The 18,068-nt window shown below is 47.6% G+C and overlaps 1 protein-coding gene across 1 annotated transcript in view; it reads left to right on the top strand.

Annotated features, from left to right (window-relative positions):
• The window catches only part of PAPSS2 (3'-phosphoadenosine 5'-phosphosulfate synthase 2), a 30,678-nt gene extending 14,410 nt beyond the window's left edge, over positions 1-16,268 (top strand). The window contains exons 2-12 of the mRNA XM_072870357.1: positions 1,855-1,960; positions 4,169-4,404; positions 5,143-5,281; positions 5,545-5,663; positions 5,786-5,899; positions 6,338-6,449; positions 9,879-10,084; positions 11,112-11,247; positions 12,050-12,318; positions 13,072-13,301; positions 13,792-16,268. Of these exons, the coding sequence (XP_072726458.1) occupies positions 1,855-1,960; positions 4,169-4,404; positions 5,143-5,281; positions 5,545-5,663; positions 5,786-5,899; positions 6,338-6,449; positions 9,879-10,084; positions 11,112-11,247; positions 12,050-12,318; positions 13,072-13,301; positions 13,792-13,933 (1,809 nt within the window). The 3' untranslated portion in view covers positions 13,934-16,268. The remainder of the gene's footprint in view (positions 1-1,854; positions 1,961-4,168; positions 4,405-5,142; positions 5,282-5,544; positions 5,664-5,785; positions 5,900-6,337; positions 6,450-9,878; positions 10,085-11,111; positions 11,248-12,049; positions 12,319-13,071; positions 13,302-13,791) is intronic.
• The last annotated feature ends 1,800 nt before the right edge of the window (positions 16,269-18,068 follow it).

Here is an 18,068-nt window from a genome sequence, read left to right as displayed (position 1 = left end):
AGCAAAAATGGGAAGTGAGAGTCTTGGAGCGAGAAGATGCATCGCTGGAGGTGATTGAGACAACAGCCCTGAAAACCTTTTTAGCCCTGGACTTCCCATCAAGTCGTACGGTGGTGGCACGGGGTGGGAATTGGTCACCTTGGGCCAGCTTTGGAGGAATTGCTTCTCCCTCCCAGAGCTTCTTCCAATGCAATCTCACAATCATGGCGCCGCAGTTGAGGCTTGCTCAGTTAACCTTGGAGGCAAGATTTATGACCATTATTGTGATTATTTTGGGCACAGCTATTCTTACCAGTACATTAAGGTGTTCTGGAGTGGGATAGCTGTTCAGTGTGCCCGCAAGCAATTGCAGATGGCAAATTTGCAGGCGTAAAGAGGCTAATTTTGGAGCCTTTCACTAAAATTGAATTGCAAGTGGGCATGAAATTCTGAGTATAGTTGTAAATCGCTGTGGTGGGAGGTTGGTCTCTGCTGGAATGCTGGCCTCTCAAAGATAATAATAAAAACAGGTGAGGAGAGGAGGGTATTTTTTCTCTTCTGTTACGGAATAATTTTCACCCAGATTTCTGTGCAGGCAGAGCCCTCTGTTGCATACAAAATACCAAGTCTCCAATGAATACTTATGCATTTGCTGAATCATGTTAAAGTGTTAATGGCCCAGCAAGCAGAGGAAAAAAAAGAAATCAAGCTATTTTGCTAACACATTTAAAAGTGACCTTTAACTTTATTGTCTCTCCCATTCCTCCATTTTTAATTCTTGCCAAAATTTTTTTCTCGGACAAATGAAAGATGATCACTTTCCCTGCTGTGACTTCAGACAAAGAAATATTTATATAGCGAGATATAAATCATGGGAAAGCCCAGGCCTGCTCTTGTACTGATGATATGAAATGGATAAATCTGCATTCGTGAAGAATCTGGCTGTGGAGAAAATATTTATATTCTCTCTCCCTCTTGAGACTTTTCGTTTGGCTGCCTTGGTTGGAAACGTAATCCTCACAATTAATAAGGTCTTGTAGATATTTTATGTGCAAGAAGTATTTGTCAAAGTACTGTTGCCGGAGCTGCACAGCACAGACAGGCTGTTTAGTCTGCATCCCAGTGGAGAGGCTGGGGCTGCTCTGCCTGCAGCAGATCAATGTTAAGAAGCACCAAAATTCAGGCCTCTGGCTCAGCATTGTGCCAGTCCCTTGTTTGCACTGGGAAGTGCACACATACGCATTAGGTGTTGTTTTCTCTCCCTCCCATCCCACTGTCTTCCCTGGCTGGGTCCCAGTCTTGCTCAGCTCAGCCCTGCTATGTTGCCGTTTCTTGCCCCAGCTGCAATTATTAGCAGCCATGTTATGTTAAACATGGCAAGTAAATTAGCACCTTAAGTTGCTTTTGTTTTGCAAGCATAATTAAAATAATAGATGAGTCTGCCTGTATTTTAAAATGCTGAAGAGGCAGGGAGTGTGCTGCCTGTATCTGTGCGTGGACTCTGTGTCCTCTCCTGCCTTCCTGTGGGTGTATCAGTCACCTGGCAGCACTCCTGCAGCAAAGCAAGTCTCCTTGTACCGCTGCCGGCAGCGACGGACGCGAAGGCATTGCCACCAGAGGTGCTCTGAGCAGAGGCAAATATTGTCTTAAAAAAAATTAGTCTGCACTGTTCATACAGAAATCCAACTTACACCAAAGGCAACTATTTTCTTTGCCGTTTTCCCTTTTGTAGGAAATTGCTGGAGTTCACTGCAATGGCTCATGCAGATTTTTAATGAATTTGTGTTTCTCTCTCTTATATTAGTCCCAGCTGAGATTTTCTTTTGTACGGAGGGCAATGAGGTAACAAAATTTGTTTTGCTTTGTTTTCATCAGGGATCAACCAATGTGGTTTACCAAGCCCATCACGTCAGCAGGAATAAGAGAGGACAAGTCGTCGGTACCAGGGGTGGATTTCGAGGCTGCACTGTTTGGCTAACAGGTATTTTCTTCTGGGCGTGAAAGCTTGGCTTCACGTGTGAAACCCACTTGCATACATGAGTATGGCTTGGAGGTGGGATTTGGGATTCTCAGGAAACATCAGCATTCCTTGTGAACTGGGAATTGCAAAACATTTACACGTGGGAAACACTGACACAGTGCTGGCACAGCAAGATATTCTCGCTGGCAGCTGCTGCCCATAACTAATGTTTTTATGAATTTCACACCTGTTATCAGGCTCCTTTGAACACATCAGAAGCCCTAAGGGTCACACTTGTTCCCAAGTGTGTGGCTGAGGAAGCCTTGGCTCAAATCCAGCCAGTCCTTGGCAGTGAAATGTGCCCAGGGTTGTCCAAAACAGCATGCGGATGTTTTCATTCTGGGTTGGTGGGAAGTTTATTGGGACACCTAGGTTTACTGTGTTTAAAGTGACCTCATGAGCAGCACAACAAGGCAGTCGTGTTGCCTGAAGAATAAATACTCCCAGACAGCAAGTCGCACTGGAAGCGATTCCTTGCGCAGCCATTGCGGGTGTCTTACATTATTTCTCATTTTGTACGCCTTCTGATGTGTTGCCCTTCTCTTCTGCTTTGAAAGATAAACTCATTGTTTGGGGATTAGGGGCTGCTAGAAATGACAACTGCATTTATTTTGCTCTGCTAATATTTACACAACTCTGTCTTTTGCTGCTTGTCCAGTTGTTTCTTTGCTTGTTAAATATTGGTATTTTCTTTGACTGCTGGAACATGTTGAAAGACATACTTGGAAGGGTTTGTTAAGCCATTCTGATTTGCCTTCATATCAGCTTACATGCTAGATGTTGGATTAAAACACATTTCTGTGTTGTTCTCCTCTTTAATTTTGAAAAGAAGGCCAACACCTAACCTGCTTTAATGTAATTTCTGAAGCCAAAAAACCTATCCAAGGCAATTTCCTTCTTTTTCAAATATCACTCAAAAATCTTGCATCTGAAAGGTTTGAGCTTCTGTGGCTGGTGATTATTCTTTGAAATAGACAGTGGTCTCCTAACTTTCTATCAATTTAATTTTAAGAGACTATATGGAAAGACATTTCATTGCATGGACTATATGGATTAAATGGAAGGGCATTTGAATGCCCTACATTGGCAGCTTAGGAGAGCTATCAGTTAGTCTGTTGTACTAGAAAAACCAGAGGCACAGCCAGCAGCATTCATCTCTGCCCAGCCAGGTTTCCTCTCCAGCACAAACATGGCTGTTCTGAATCAGACCAAAAGTCCACCTCGCCCAGGGTCTTGTCTCCATGATTGGTCAGTCGTAGGTGTCATGCAAAGGGTATAAAAACAGGTGAGCAGATGATGCTGTCTCCAGAGGAGATTCTCCAAGGCTAAGTGTTTCCTGAGACAGGTGTGGTGTTTGGAGGTGTTATCTCTCCTAAGTCAAGGTCCTCTTCCATCTCAAGGAGTTTTCAACACATGGATTGCCACCCAAGGGAAAGGAGGAGTTTGGTGCTCCAGGTGCACTTGCCTCTTTCTGACACAGCTGGTAGCAAGTGCTTTTTGTGCAAGTGGATGGAGCTGGGATGGGAAGCAGCCACCTCGTTTAGAATTGTTGTCTTTCTGGCTGATGACTCCAGGAGATGTAGGCAGCTGAAGATGTGCTGCTTGTCTACACAGCCATCCTGCTCCTGCTTGCACAGATCTGTGGGTGTTGCTCCTGCAGAAGGAGAAGTCCGTGGATGCAGAGGGGCAATTGCTGCTGGAGCCTGTTCCACCCCATGCAGTTGTGGCAAGAACCTCTCCTTGGGTTCAGTCTGGGAGAGCAGTTGACTGTTCATAGGGGGAACAGGAGGAGGAAGAGGAAGATGCTGAGAGACTTACAGGCAACAGCATCCTTTCAAGCTTCCCCTACTTACTGGTACCTATTTGTCCCACCATGGCCCAGCAAGAGGTACTTTTGCAACACTGCTGGGTTGGACCCCTCCAGAAGTTGGGATATAGCAGCTTTTCTCATGGCAGTAATGCCATCCCTTCAATAAGATGGGTTGGCCAGGGCTCTGTGGTGGTAACTGTGTGCTAAAAAGATGAGTCCAACTTCCCTACCTCATTCCTTCCTTAAAGCAACTTCAGACAGAAGGAGTTTTGTTGCCATTGTCCCAGGAGATACTGCGTTACACTGTCTTTTTCACTCTTTTGACCTCAAACCTGACCTCACTTTTCTGTCTCCAACAGGCCTTTCTGGAGCTGGCAAGACAACCATTAGCTTTGCTCTGGAAGAGTACTTGGTCTCTCATGGCATCCCTTGCTATTCCCTGGATGGTGATAATGTTCGTCATGGCTTGAATAAAAACCTGGGCTTCTCAGCTGGGGACCGCGAGGAGAACATCCGTCGCATCGCAGAGGTGGCCAGGCTGTTTGCTGATGCTGGGCTCGTCTGCATAACAAGTTTCATTTCTCCTTTTGCAAAGGTAAACTCGCTGCATCATATTCTGCTCTTTTCCGGGCAGCCTTGATCTCATGATTGTTCTTAGGGAAGAGAGATTTACATAGAGGACTTCCTATATATGCCGTCAGATGCTCCTTTTAACTTCTTTTCTATTTCGTAAAACACCACCGATACACAGAACTACACACAATCAGTAAAAACTTCTGGAGGGCAGTTTGACATAATCTCTTTGAATATATTCAATGTTACAAACTGATTAAAAGCTAAGAGAAGTTTAAAATCTCCCTACAGAGGCTCCTACTATTAACTCATTAGGAAGCAAAAAAGAGGCATAGAAACAATAGCCTGTCATAGTGCTATCACTACTCTGTTTGAAGAAGTACTGACTGTGATTTTATGCTTCTTGAGAATACCAAGTAGCTGCCATTATCAAGCCAATGCAAGCAGTTCCTTTTTTTGACACAGGGCAGATAATTATCCACATTCTAAAGTTCTGCTGTCCTGCTTAACGAAGAGATCATCTTGATGTTTCAGATGGAAAAAGCTGAAAACAGATCAAAGTTGTAGATTTTTTTTTTTTAAGTATCTTTAAAGAAAAGGGAGGAAGGGAGATGAAAAACTCTTATTAGAATTAGTGTAAATTTAATAAATCTATACCAGAGACAAATTTACCTATGTCGAATTCCAGGACATGTCATGTAGTAGGAAAGCGCTTGCTGCAGTTCAGACACATATGATTTTCCCATCTTTCTTCTAATAGGATCGTCAAAATGCACGGAAAATTCATGAGGCAGCTGGACTTCCTTTCTTTGAAATCTTTGTAGATGCTCCTCTAAATATTTGTGAAAGCAGAGATGTCAAGGGCCTGTACAAAAAGGCAAGAGCTGGAGAGATCAAAGGTATGGAAGAGCGAGCTCTTATTTTGCCTTTTGCTTTCCAAAGCATTGGATAGCATGTCGTTGTGGCTCTGCACATAGAGGTGGGTTACTAAATGCTATTTGTAGTGCACAAGAGTATCCTGTTTCCCTAATCTTGCTGTCACAAGTGTCACTTGTAGTACCCAGTATGGTTGAATGCTCGCTGGTTGTTTGTAAAGTGGTGTTGGCTCTAGGGCACCGAGTATTACATTACATGAATTTAGTTTGGGTTTAATTGTCCGCAGGATTCACAGGGATTGACTCAGAGTATGAGAAGCCCGAATTTCCTGAACTAGTGTTGAAAACAAATGTTGCATCAGTGTCTGAATGTATTCAGCAGGTTGTGGAGCTCCTGCAAGCACAAGTAGGTCATTTTTATGCCACTGCTGCTGGCAGCTTGTAAACCTGCTGTTGGATACTGACTTTTTGGTGTGCATTTAGAAAACAGCATGTTACTCACAATTGCTATCTGTCGCTCTCTTTCAGAACATCGTGCCCCATGGCTCAATTAAGGATGTTCTTGAGCTGTTTGTACCTGAAAATAAACTCAACAGTGTCCGAGCTGAAGCAGAGATGCTGCCATCTGTAGAGATCACTAAGGTATCGTCATGTGTGGATGCTGTGCTGTGATTCACTGACTCTGTAGCTGTTCAAAGGGTAGAAGCTTTGACGGGGATGTTGCTAGAGGGGGCTCTGTTCCTCTAACTGTGTCCTTTTGTGGCTGTGGTTTATGGCAAACTGAAGTGTGGTCCTGATCCTCAGCCATTTTCTGCTGTGTCTCCACCCTGTGCTGTAGCAAGCCAGGGCTGTTAGGCTCCTTCGTTGTGTTAGTACAGCCCCGCAAGCAGTTGTGCTATGAAAGTACATGAGTCTAGCTTAAAGAAGCCCCCAACCAACCCCCCCATGGCTTTCTCCCCCTTTATGAATGTCCTATATTTGAAGCAAAACAATTGAGAGCTCTGTTGCAGCAGAAGGGGAGGAAAAGCAACCTCTGAGTGTGACTTGGTGACACGAGTGCCATTTGGGTTTGTTTTGCAGCTGGATCTGCAGTGGGTGCAGGTGCTGAGTGAAGGCTGGGCCACTCCGCTGACCGGCTTCATGCGCGAGGCGGAGTACTTGCAAGTGATCCATTTTGGCACCCTGCTGAATGGTACGAATCCCCACGCTTTGCATTAACGCTGGCCAGCAAGCTGCTGCGGGACGTGATGCTTACCCCGCAGTGTCTCGGCAGGCAGCCATATGGAAAAGCTCAATGCTCGGCCATGTTGTCCTCCTTCTTTCTTCTCGCATGTTAAATGCGAGGGCATGACTGCAGGGGCCAGGAAGCCGTGCTCCAAAATGCACCAAAGGGTACGAAAGGTGACAAAGTTCACCCTACTGTGGCCAGGACCCCAGCTCATGGCTTTGACATCTTGCATGGTGCTGATCAAACATTTCAGCAGCCATTGTGTAGCTCTTTCCATGCTTGATCATACCTGGGTAAATAAAGATGCAAACCCAAATCCAAGTAAGCAAGGAGGGGGCCAGGCTGAATTTGAGGTGGGAGGAGAAGGCAGCTGCTCCTTAGAAACAGGAGCAGAGCCTGATATCACTTTTTTTTGCCCTGTTTTCCTTCTTATCCATTACTGTAACTTGAAATAAATCAGATTTACCTATCCATTAGCAACATATTAGAGGTGCTTCATCCCTGGAAAAGGCAGGGTATTCAGGCAGTGATCATCAACAGCTGAGACTGGGGCAGTAGATATTTCTGTCCCATTTCTCAGCTGTAGATGCTGTCACTGTGATTGCACATGCACGCAGGGCACTCACTTTGGGTTTTGTAGACCTGATAGCGATCTCTGGCCTTGGGGATTTGGGATCTTGGTGAACGAGTCCCTTTGAGTCTTGCCCTCCTTCTAGAGGATCCCATGGTTGTGTGGGGCAGTGATTTGCTGCTGTTATTAGGATTTGGGCACCATGCAGCAGATGCAAAGCTCAGGACTGGACTGGAGGAGTGCCTGTGTAGGGGCTTCTGCTTTCAGACATGTCGTAGCCTTTTACCTCCCGCCTAGTGTGCAAACAGTGTTCAAAAGCACATGTCCTTGTTATTAGACCCCAATCTGTGGTCTTTGAGCTGCCTGTTGTGCCTGATGAGGTCACAGAGGCACCCCATAATGACCATGTTGCTCCGGAGCTCCGCACTTTGCACCAGATGCTCGTCTCAGCGAGCATCTGGTTTTGGGCACTCCCCCAGACCTGTCGGCATCACTGAGCACAGCTCCTCCGGGGTCCGCAGGCATATGGTCAGGACTTGTAGAGCTCCGCGGGGTCAGAGACAAAGCCCAGGACACCTGCTTTTGGAGGGGATGAACTCTCCAGGGCAAGTTCTTTGTAGTAGAGTGTATCAACATCAGTCCTCAGCCCACCTTGTCTCCACAGAGGTCTCCATACTCAACATCTGCATGGTCAGGCCCCACAGGCTGACATCTGGGCAGGAAGGAGAACATCCCTGGTTTGCTTGGATGAGCTTTAGGAAACAGGGGAGGGTTTCCATCTCATGATGCTGAGGCTGGGGTGCGGCATTGCCAAAGAGGGGTTTGAAGCTGGTCTTTCGGAGTCATTGGTCCAGCCCTTTTGCCCTGGGGCGTGGGTGATGTTTTTGGCAGCTCCAGCTGTGCCTGGAAGGGCTGCGATCGTTTTGGTGGACTTGTGTAAGTTAGTGCTCCTCTTGCTCAGACTTTGAGCAGTAAATCCCACCTTGATACTACCAACAGTAGCGTGGATGAGGTGTTCTGTGTAGGGGCATGATGGCCACCAGGAAGAAAGGTGGATCTACACGTCATAGGGCAGCAGGAGTGCCGCAGAGTCTCCAGTGCTCTCTCTGCCCTCCACACCAGTGACGCGTGCCTCTATTGGGACTGGGTGACAGCAAAAGCGTAGGTGGTGTACATCGCTCCTGGCCAGTGTGACCTTTGTTGGATGGGTGAGCGCCGGAGACGGCTGGGACAGCACCATGGAGGACTGCGGCTGCCCCAGCAGACACCCTGCCTGCAGTTAGGCGGTGCTTGCTGGAGGTTTTGAGTGAGCGGCTTTGGTTCTTGAAACGGCTACTGTAACTGGTGCCCATGAGTGTTAATTATCTTAATTGTGTTTGTATTCTCCCAGGAAGGAATCGCTCTGTAGCTGGTATGTATATCACTGTTCTTAGATTGTACAGAAATTACTTTGATTTAGATTTTTTGGCTATAAAGTAATTTTTTGAGATTTACAAAAAAAAAAAGAAAATAATTAAGACTAGACACAACCATGGCCTGTTTATGATTCAGCCGGTTACGAAGTGGCATGACAACACCCCGTGTCCTACTGACCGGTCTTCACAAAAATCCCAGTCGTGAAATTTTGTAATTACCTTCGCTGGAGTGATTTATTTTTTTTTTTTAACTCTGCATCTTGCATTTGGAAATGGAGCGTGGAGATCCTCAGCGTCAGCATCATTTGTTGGTTTCATAATTCAGCTTTTTCCATGCTGACTTTATTGACTGATCACTGGTTAATATAATTGAAATGTATGAAGTGGATATTGATTGGCTCCCGTGTGACTATAGTTATGATTATTCATGAAGGTGCTTGAAAATTGCTCTCTGGCAAACGAATGATACCTAGTTGTGAATTAAAAGTAAATGCAAACATTTTAATAAAGATTTTTTAAACAGCTGCATCATAGTCAAAATCCTCAAATTAAGACTCTCAAGGGTCCCAAATGATTTCAGTCAGATCAGAACAAATTGAATCAGTGATTTGTTCGTTCTTGTTTGTGAATGGAAACCCATGGGAGAGGCTGATTCTTCTATGTTAATACTGGGATATCTAAGGAGAAATGGGAGGACCTTAGTGGAGAACTGGGAAATTGGGGGAGTGGGGATAAAACCAACATGACTTTGAGGTATTTAGGGACAACACTGAAATTAGAAACTACACATGCAAATGTAGATTCGCTGTATACACACAGAAAATAGATTAAAAATGGACTCTACAGAGATACAGAAAGGAAGAGGAGTAACAGTACAGAGATATCCAGAAAAAAACAAAGCAAAGCGTGACCGTGTTTTCCCTCTTGGAAGAGGCAGTTCAGGAGGTGTGCAGGGAATGAGATGCCCTGGGTAACACCAAGCCAGAGCCATCTTAATAGAGATTGTTGTCCTGGCAGAGGAGGTAGAGGTTATATCCAAGATTGCATTTTCCAAGTACATTTAAATTTTTCAAAGAGACTTTACAACAAGCTATCTGGAGAAGAACCAATCTTTCCAGGGAGAGAGAGAGTGCAGAAGGTAATTAAATGCTCCAGGTGTCTTTAAGACATCTCTGGCCCAAAGATATGGAGCTTTCATATTCCACTAACTTCACTATTTGTTAGTGGTGCAGAAAAAAATGGGGCAGTGAATAAATTTACATGACTGGTGGTGAATCCCCGAGCTAATCCTGGAAAATTTGGCTGTCCAAAGGGAGAATGTGTGCCTCTGAAAACCTCTGTTTACTTGGTGCCCAAGACCAGTGCCTGAGGCTGGAGGACGTTAAAATCCTCCCCCTCTCTTGCCAGACGGTGTTGTCAACCTGAGCATCCCCATTGTGCTGCCGATCTCCACGGAGGACAAGGAGCGGCTGGAGGGCTGCGAGGCGCTGGCACTCAGCTATGCGGGGCAGAGGGTGGCAGTCCTGAAGAGCCCCGAGTACTTCGAGCACAGGAAGGAGGAGCGCTGCGCCCGCGTCTGGGGCACTACTTGCGCGAAGCACCCGCACGTCAAAGTAGGTTTGTCTCCTTGCTGCTCAGGGAGACCTGGCCAGGATGGAAAATGTGGGCAGGGGCTGGGGAACCAAACCTTTCCAAGGTTTTGAGGGCCGTGGGTATCCTGCCTTTTCTCCAAGTCCAGCTCCTCACTGGGAACCATCGTGTCCCAAGCAGGCAGGACTGAATTTTTAGGCTCGCAAGTCAACGCTGTGCTTGCTGCTTAACAAGAGCATCAGATAACAAGCGCAAGGTGAAAGGGAAAACGAGCATGCTGCTGAGGAGCTGCTCCTTTCATTCACTCATGTTCACCGGTGTGCCTACATCCAAATGTTTTTAGCACAACCACCATCTTAGCCCCCAAAGTTTTCCTGTGCTTGGGGTGTGACGATCTCAGTGATGCTGCCAAACATTAATGCTGGAGATTTCAGACTCATGCTCCTTTTAGCTACATTTTACTCCTCAATTTGGCTGTTTTTCATACAGGCAGCCAACAACGGTGTTATATTTTTACAGCTTATTTCTTCCCACTTACTCTCTGGCAGTAAAAAGAACATAATCCCTTAGAAAGGGGGAGCTCCAGGTTACATTGAGTGACTTGAGCTGCCCGCTTAACAAGACTGAAGCCATGTTAATTCTTTTCTCCTACCTTAAAATAACTCTTTTAATTATTCAGCAGCAGTTGCTCACCTTGCAACAGGCTTATTCCTCCTGCATATTCCCAGAAGGAAAGAGCAAAGAGTGAGGTGGAGGGAGGTCTTGTGCCATACCTTGTAGACCCCTGGCTGCCAAAGAGGAGTCCAACACCCAGCTGGGTGCAGCGGTAGGGACTCGGTGGCTGATGCCTTGCTTTACGGGGTTGCGCTGCTCATGACGTTCAGTTCACGTGGTCACTGTACAAATGTTTTCTGCCTACAATGTGCTGAACGAGAAGGAAAGATCACCCTACAAGTGGAGTCAAGCCTAACACTTTTCAAAGGAGACTGGGAAAGGGAAAAGGAGATATTTTGCTGTTCCTTCCATAATGCATGTATGCGTAATTTACAGATGGTGCTGGAGAGTGGAGACTGGCTGGTTGGTGGAGACCTCCTTGTGCTGGAGAAGATCAAATGGAATGATGGGCTGGACCAGTACCGCCTGACCCCACTCACTCTCAAGCAGAAGTTCAGAGAAATGAATGCTGGTGAGTGCCCTGGGTTAGCACCAGCGACACGACTCTTCTTGCCCTACCTGACACCAGGAGATTTGTGTGATCTGTGATTACTTGCTCTCAAGCTCACAGCACTTGCCAAATTGCTTCTGTATGCTCCCCAAATAGGATTATTCGGGTGGGGTGAGCGGTAAGAGGGATGCAAGGCACGGCAGAAAAAGTGGCGTGGGGTCTCCTTTGTTAAGGATGGTGCTTGTGATGGGCTGCGTCCTCAGTGGGCCTCTCCGAGCACGGGACTGGAAAGCATCAATCATCCTGCTCATGTCCTTCCTGGCAGGTCAGAGCCTCTCTTTCTGCACGCTGGGCATTTAAAGCCCTGCTTGGCCTTCACGCATGGGGGACAGCTCAGGTGTCTTCTCCCAGGTGTCTATCCCAGCAGGCTGGCAGGCGTCAGACACCTACCCTCACTTTGGGGAGAGGGCGTTGGCCTTCCTGAAAGTGCCATTGAGCTTGGAGACGTGGCAGGTCACTTAAGAAGTCAGGGAACTCAGTGGAGGTGTCCAATAGCGTCTAAAAACATTGTAGGAGAGCTGATCGGTCTGAAATCAGTCCCAAAGGAAGGATGTGCAATGAAAATAAACTTGGTGGAGCAATGAAGAGGCACTGTACTTGTATGAAATACTCATCTAAGGTATTTAAGGTCTCACTCGTGAAGATAGGACACGTACATCTTATGACGTACATATCTTATGACTGTGTCGTATAGTGTGTAAATGAAGCTGCAGGGTCTGATGGTCAGTGCAAGTGTGTTACCCTCTGAATCTTTCCCTTTTAGATGCTGTCTTTGCATTTCAGCTGCGCAACCCTGTCCACAATGGGCATGCCCTGCTCATGCAGGACACGCGGCGCCAGCTTTTGGAGAGGGGTTACAAAAACCCCGTGCTTCTCCTGCACCCCCTGGGAGGATGGACCAAAGATGATGATGTCCCGCTGGAGTGGCGGATGAAGCAGCATGCAGCAGTGCTGGAGGAGCAAGTCCTGGACCCCAAGTCGACCATCGTTGCCATCTTCCCCTCTCCCATGCTCTACGCTGGCCCCACGGAGGTAACGTAGCCGTTGGCTACTCACTGCGACAAGGCGTGAAGCCTGTCCATGGAGATGCCAGCTGCCAGGCCGCCCACACAGCTCCAGAAAGCCACAGGGCAGGGAGCCGGTAGCCGTTGCCTTGCTATTAGCTCCCTCGATGGTTCACCTGCAGCTTGCTGCAGCAGCCATCTCCTAGCAGGGTTCGGCTCTGTGGGCTCCTGCACTTTCACAAGCTGTGTGGAGAGCTCGGGAGAAGGAGGCTAAAAACAGACTTTACCACTGTGACCTTTCTCTCTGTCAGGCAGGGACGCTCATTTGTTTTCTCCCAGTGGTTTCCCTTCTGTTGCTAAATCAGTGGGATGAAAGCGGTAGACACTGAACCTCCCCTGAAGGAGGAAGAAGAGGGATGCGTGGGCAGCCTTTGCCTGTGTGGGGCTCAAGGGCTGGTGGGCACTGTCTTTGCAAGTTCAAAAAGCAAACTGCTACCTCCATTTGCTGCCAAATCGGAACAAGACCAGTGCCCATCCCTGGTGTTTCCCTTGAAATACATGTCCTTAGGAGAACTGTGATGTTGCAACAGGTCCAAGCAGTGGAAGACAAGTCTTAGCAGCTGATCGCTATGAGAAACTGCAGCAAGGCTGCTGATGCGTCTCCTTCCTTCCTTCCTTCCTTCCTGGGTGTGGATCAGCAGGATCTCTGTTGCAGCACAGGGCAGGTGGCTCAGTTGCTGCTCAGCCCTCAGCCAGTGCTCCTTGTGTCTCTCCTTTGCAGGTGCAGTGGCACTGCCGAGCTCGTATGATTGCCGGGGCCAATTTCTACATAGTGGGACGCGACCCTGCAGGCATGCCTCACCCCGAGACCAAGAAGGACCTCTACGAGCCCACGCAGGGAGGGAAGGTCCTCAGCATGGCGCCGGGCCTGACCTCGGTGGAAATCATCCCCTTCCGGGTGGCTGCTTACAATAAATTGAAAAGGGCCATGGATTTTTATGACCCAAAAAGGTAATGCAGGCCTCAGCGTCACTGTTTCTTCAGCCTGCACAGTGTGTGCAGGTTGCAATTGCGTCTGGCTTGCAGTTTGCCAGGGGAGAGGCAAAAGCAGTCGTTGTTCCTCTTAAGGAGAGGAATGGGGGAAGAACCTGTGAAAGCCACCCACTTTCCCCTCCAAGAGTTGACACCAGGTCAAGGATGGGTTGCATGAAACTAAAGATGCGCCTTTGTAGCCACCAGGGAGGATAAGAAACACATTTTGGGGACTAAGTGGCAGAAGAAATACAGCCTCTCACAGCTGGAGGAGTGTGTTACATACAACTCCAGCTCCTCTCAAAAGAGCAACCCTATTGATGCCGATTGTAAACCCAGGTGTGAAGCAGCAGACGGGTGCTGCCAGTGCTGGGAGGTTTCCGACTGCACGCTTGGCACGGTGGAATTGCTGTGTTGGGGATGACTCAGGCTGGTTGTGCTGATTTCACCTGTCTCTGTTTTGCTGCAGGCATGACGATTTTGACTTCATCTCGGGAACACGAATGAGGAAGCTTGCTCGCGAAGGTGAAAACCCACCGGACGGCTTCATGGCCCCCAAAGCTTGGAAAGTCCTAACTGAGTACTACCAGTCACTGGAAAAAAAGAATTAACATTACTCCTCCTCCCTAGAAATACTTGTATTAAGAGTGAGCAATGATTGATTGATTCCCTATGACACAGATCAGTTACTTGGCATTTCCAGTGCTCTGACTGTAGGATTTTCCTACCTGGGTCAGAGTGTTTTTTACTAATCAGAAATACTTTGAGCCTGGTCCTTCTCCCCTTGAAGCTGCTGGGAGTGTCCCCATGGAGCTGGAAGGCGAGGGCAGCAGGCCCTTTGTTCCCAGCTGAGTGTGGCTGCAGGAAGCCCAGCATGGCCTCTGTCCAGAGGGCCATCCAGATTGTTTTGGTGCCGCCAGAGCTGTGCACTGGCCCCTGGTGCAGAGCTGGGACCTCAGCACTGGGATAAAAATGTGTCTGTCCCCTGTGTGGAGCAGAAATGAAGAAGTGCCTTTCTGCTACCCCTCGCTCAGTGCTGCCCAAAGAGGCAGGAGCAGCCGCTGAAGTGAGGAGCGGTTGCTGCTGCCAGGGTGGGAGGGAAACAAGCACTTGATGCTCGGATCCAGTTGCTGCCCTCCAGGTTGTGCGTTAGACAATTTTTGCTAACAAACTGGGATTTTTTTAATGCCCTTTTTTTAAAAGGATTTTTTAAAATCAGCCTTGACCATCACCTGTTCCTTGTGGCCAAGCTGATTGCTCACTGTTCTTCCTTGCTTCCTTCTGCTTAACCTCTCCGGTCAAAACAAAGCCTGGACTGAGTGTTACTGGGTGCTCCAAGTTCAGCTTACCGTGGGGACTCTGCCCTGGCCATCCCTGTGCTCACAGTCTGGTGGGCCCATGGGCAGGGAAGCTGTCCTGGGAGGCACCGTGAAGCCCGGGAGATCTCTGAGAAAGCTCAGGGCAGCAAGCAAAAATTGGGGATGCTGCTCACATGCTTTCATGGGTATCCTCCCACCTGGCAGGACCAGATCCCGCTTTCCTCTGCCTGCACTCCTCCCATCCGAAAGGCGAATTAAAGGCAAAACAGCAAAATCACAGTGCAAGGTGGGTCCGAGTGGCTGTACCTGGTAAACCAGGTGAGAGTGCTTGCCCTCATCCGTACCTGTAGCCCCATGTGGGTACAGGTGACCTGATTGTATCTGCGGGATGGGGGACAGCCAGAGGACAGCAGAAGAGTCCTTGGGTCTCCCTGAGCTGCGTGGGGTGCTGCTGTGTGAGGGGTGATGGTGCTGGTGGTGCTGCTGAGCAGCATGACTCAATGCTGAAGCTTTACCTGGCCCTGTCTGCGTCTCACCCCGAGCACATCCCACTGGGACCAGCGTGTGGCTCAGTGGTGGTTGAGGTTTGAATGCAACGTCCTGCACGGCTGGGAGCCCCTCAGCTGCCTGCCTGCCCCTGCCTGTGCCTCGGTGTCCTGCCTGCAGTCAATGGAGGCTTTCCCGGGGAAAGGGCTGATCCTGCAGCCCCGCTGTGCTGGCGGCGAGCAGCCTGCCGCCTCCTTGGCCGCCATGCTCAGGTGTGAGGCTTTTAAGGGGGGAAGACAGCTATGCACTTGGTAGTTATTGCAACAACCACCTGGATTTATGTTTTCTTGTAGTCATCCTTTTTTAGTAGATGCCCCAGGACCAGTCAGAATGTATTTCAAATGAAATGGAAATAGCATTCTGCTCTTCTTGTTCTTCAGTCTTAGTTATAAATTGATCTACGCTCCATAAAAACAATCACGCTTCTGCTTGTAACTTAGGATAGTGAGCTACATTGCAAGCTAAAATCTGTTTTGCTGTGGCCATGGTACAGGGTCTGAGACTACGTATGCAACTGGGAATATTTTTGCAAAAAGGTTTTTTCTGTCAACTGCTTTTTTTTTTCCTGTAATTTTTTTTAAGTATTCCAAGCAAAGAGCCCAAAGCTGTATTATACCTCAAGAAAAATGCTGCAACACCCATGTTAGCAGCTGAAAGTACGCTAGCACCAGTGCCTTTTACACTCAGGCCCTCTGGCAGGGACCTGGAAGACAAAAGCAATACTCCCATTTATGATTGCAATATTTGTCATTTTAAAGTAGCGAAATAGTGCTGTTGCCACTCATCTTAAAAAAACCAAACAAACAACAAAAAAAAACCAAAAAAACCCCGCAGTAAACCCAAATGGTTACAGCAAAACACAAATGTTGTATTGCCCTTTTAAAATAGTGTAGTGTACTGATTACCTCTGATTAAAATAGAGTATGTGGACTAGGTTTGTTTTTTTTAATAGTGTATTTATTAAAGACATGAGACTGGAATTTGTACCTCAACTGATGCATCTCATGATTTAATATATTCTGAACTTGATACTCTGCTACAAAACACTCACTTTTAGTACAAATAAATATTTATATGTGTAACTAACTCTCACTTTGTAATTTTTTCAGGGAAAATACAACCACATGGTTCATCTGGGGCTGTGACAGGGCTGTAGCAGTAGGACCGCCTCCATGCCATTGCGTGCTCAGTGCCTTGGGTAGGGTGATGGCTGGACCAGCCAGCAGCGAGGCTGACCATGGAGCCTGTTTCCTTTTGGAAACTTCAATTAATTTGCCTTTTTGCTGTCTGGGCTGTGTAGTGTTGAACAAGTCACATTTAACAAGTATAGTAACTAACTGCACTGTCTTCTGCTGTCCTGCATTTCTGTGCTGTTCAACCAGCACTTAAGCACTTTCTAGCTGTTAAAACCCTGCAGAAATAGGGGATGGTACTGCATTGCTTGGTCTCTTCCCAATGGACCTGCTGTAAATATGCTGTGGGGCTCAGAGCACCGCAGCCTGTGCTTCCCAGCTTAGGGAGAGACAAAGGGAGAGCTTGTGAGCCCTGCCAACTTCTGTTTGATGGGGATGCAGGCCCTTCACTGCTGGCCTGTGCCTGCCCCAGGCTGTGGGAGTGCAGGCTGTGCCCTTGGCTCACCCTGCCAGGCTTCCCAGCACCCCACTCATCCAGAGCCATCCCCTGCAGCATCCCAGGCTTCACCCTTGGCTGCCTGACTGCTGCATTCCAGGGTTCCCAAGCACCAGCCAGGGAAAAGATGCCTATGCCCAAGCCAGTCTCAAAAAAAAAAAAAAAAAAAAAAAAAAGCGCTTTATTTACAGAATTCAAACACATGCACACTGGTGGAGGTTACAGAACACAGATCAACAAAAACAGAGTAAACAAACACCACATTTATTTACCTGTTCCATAACTCTACTCCAATGGTTTCTGTTTGCACTGCAGTATCAGACTGGCAAGATTAGCTGCTTTACAGCCTGGGGACAATTTAGGTACGGTCTGTACTGTACACACTGTCTACCCATGACTGCTATGGCTGAACAGGGCCTAAACAAATTTGCCTGCTGGGAATGTCCAGCTGCAGGAACTGTCCTCAGGGGCAATTACAAATAACTCCTTGCACCTCTTCAAATCAGTCCCTTAAGCCTGCAGCGATGCATTATAGGCGTAAGGTGAAGGCAAGATCCAGCCAGCATGCAAACAGCCAGGTTTTGGGGGAAACGTGCACAAAGGAGATCAGAGCTCAGCTGGTGACTAGAGGATGCCCTCAGCATCTGCAAACAGTCAAGGGTTTGTTCCTATTCTCATGCGCTCAGTTTGACATTTAAACTCGCTTGAGGACACACTTTACACTCACTCTATTAAAACCAATTAAGACTGTATTCTTCAGCTGCCTGCACTAGATCCTTACCAAGTAGGAAGCACCCTGAAAAAAGGAAGGAGACACAGGCCGAGCTGCATTACCGCACCAGCCTCACAGTTCTCAGGTGTTAACAACTACTGAGAGGGGTCAGAGTCAGAGTAGGAACTGAAAAACTGAATAGCTGGAGAACTTCATCTGGCACATGCATAATTTAAACCTCCTGAGAGGTTTCCAGTAAGTAGCACTACTTGCATGTTTAATTTTAAGGCTAGCCCTTGAACTGGGGCTCTCCCAGAGCTGGCACTGACTTACGTCACTGCTTTCTGCCCTGTCACTAATGTGACTTGCGGGATTAGCATTCCATATCCCAGACTTTTACATTTCCATAGTCCAGTATTTTCTGGTGTGCCTGATTTCCTATGTCCTTGTGTTAGAGCAATCTGCATTTACCATAGACCTTTTTCCCCCGTATCAAAAAGCAAAGTAATTATTAAATTATTAAACACCCCCCCCCCCCCC

The sequence above is a fragment of the Ciconia boyciana genome, chromosome 8 (assembly GCF_034638445.1).
Source record: "Ciconia boyciana chromosome 8, ASM3463844v1, whole genome shotgun sequence".
NCBI lineage: Eukaryota > Metazoa > Chordata > Aves > Ciconiiformes > Ciconiidae > Ciconia > Ciconia boyciana.
This window is presented reverse-complemented; position numbering and strand designations above follow the sequence as displayed.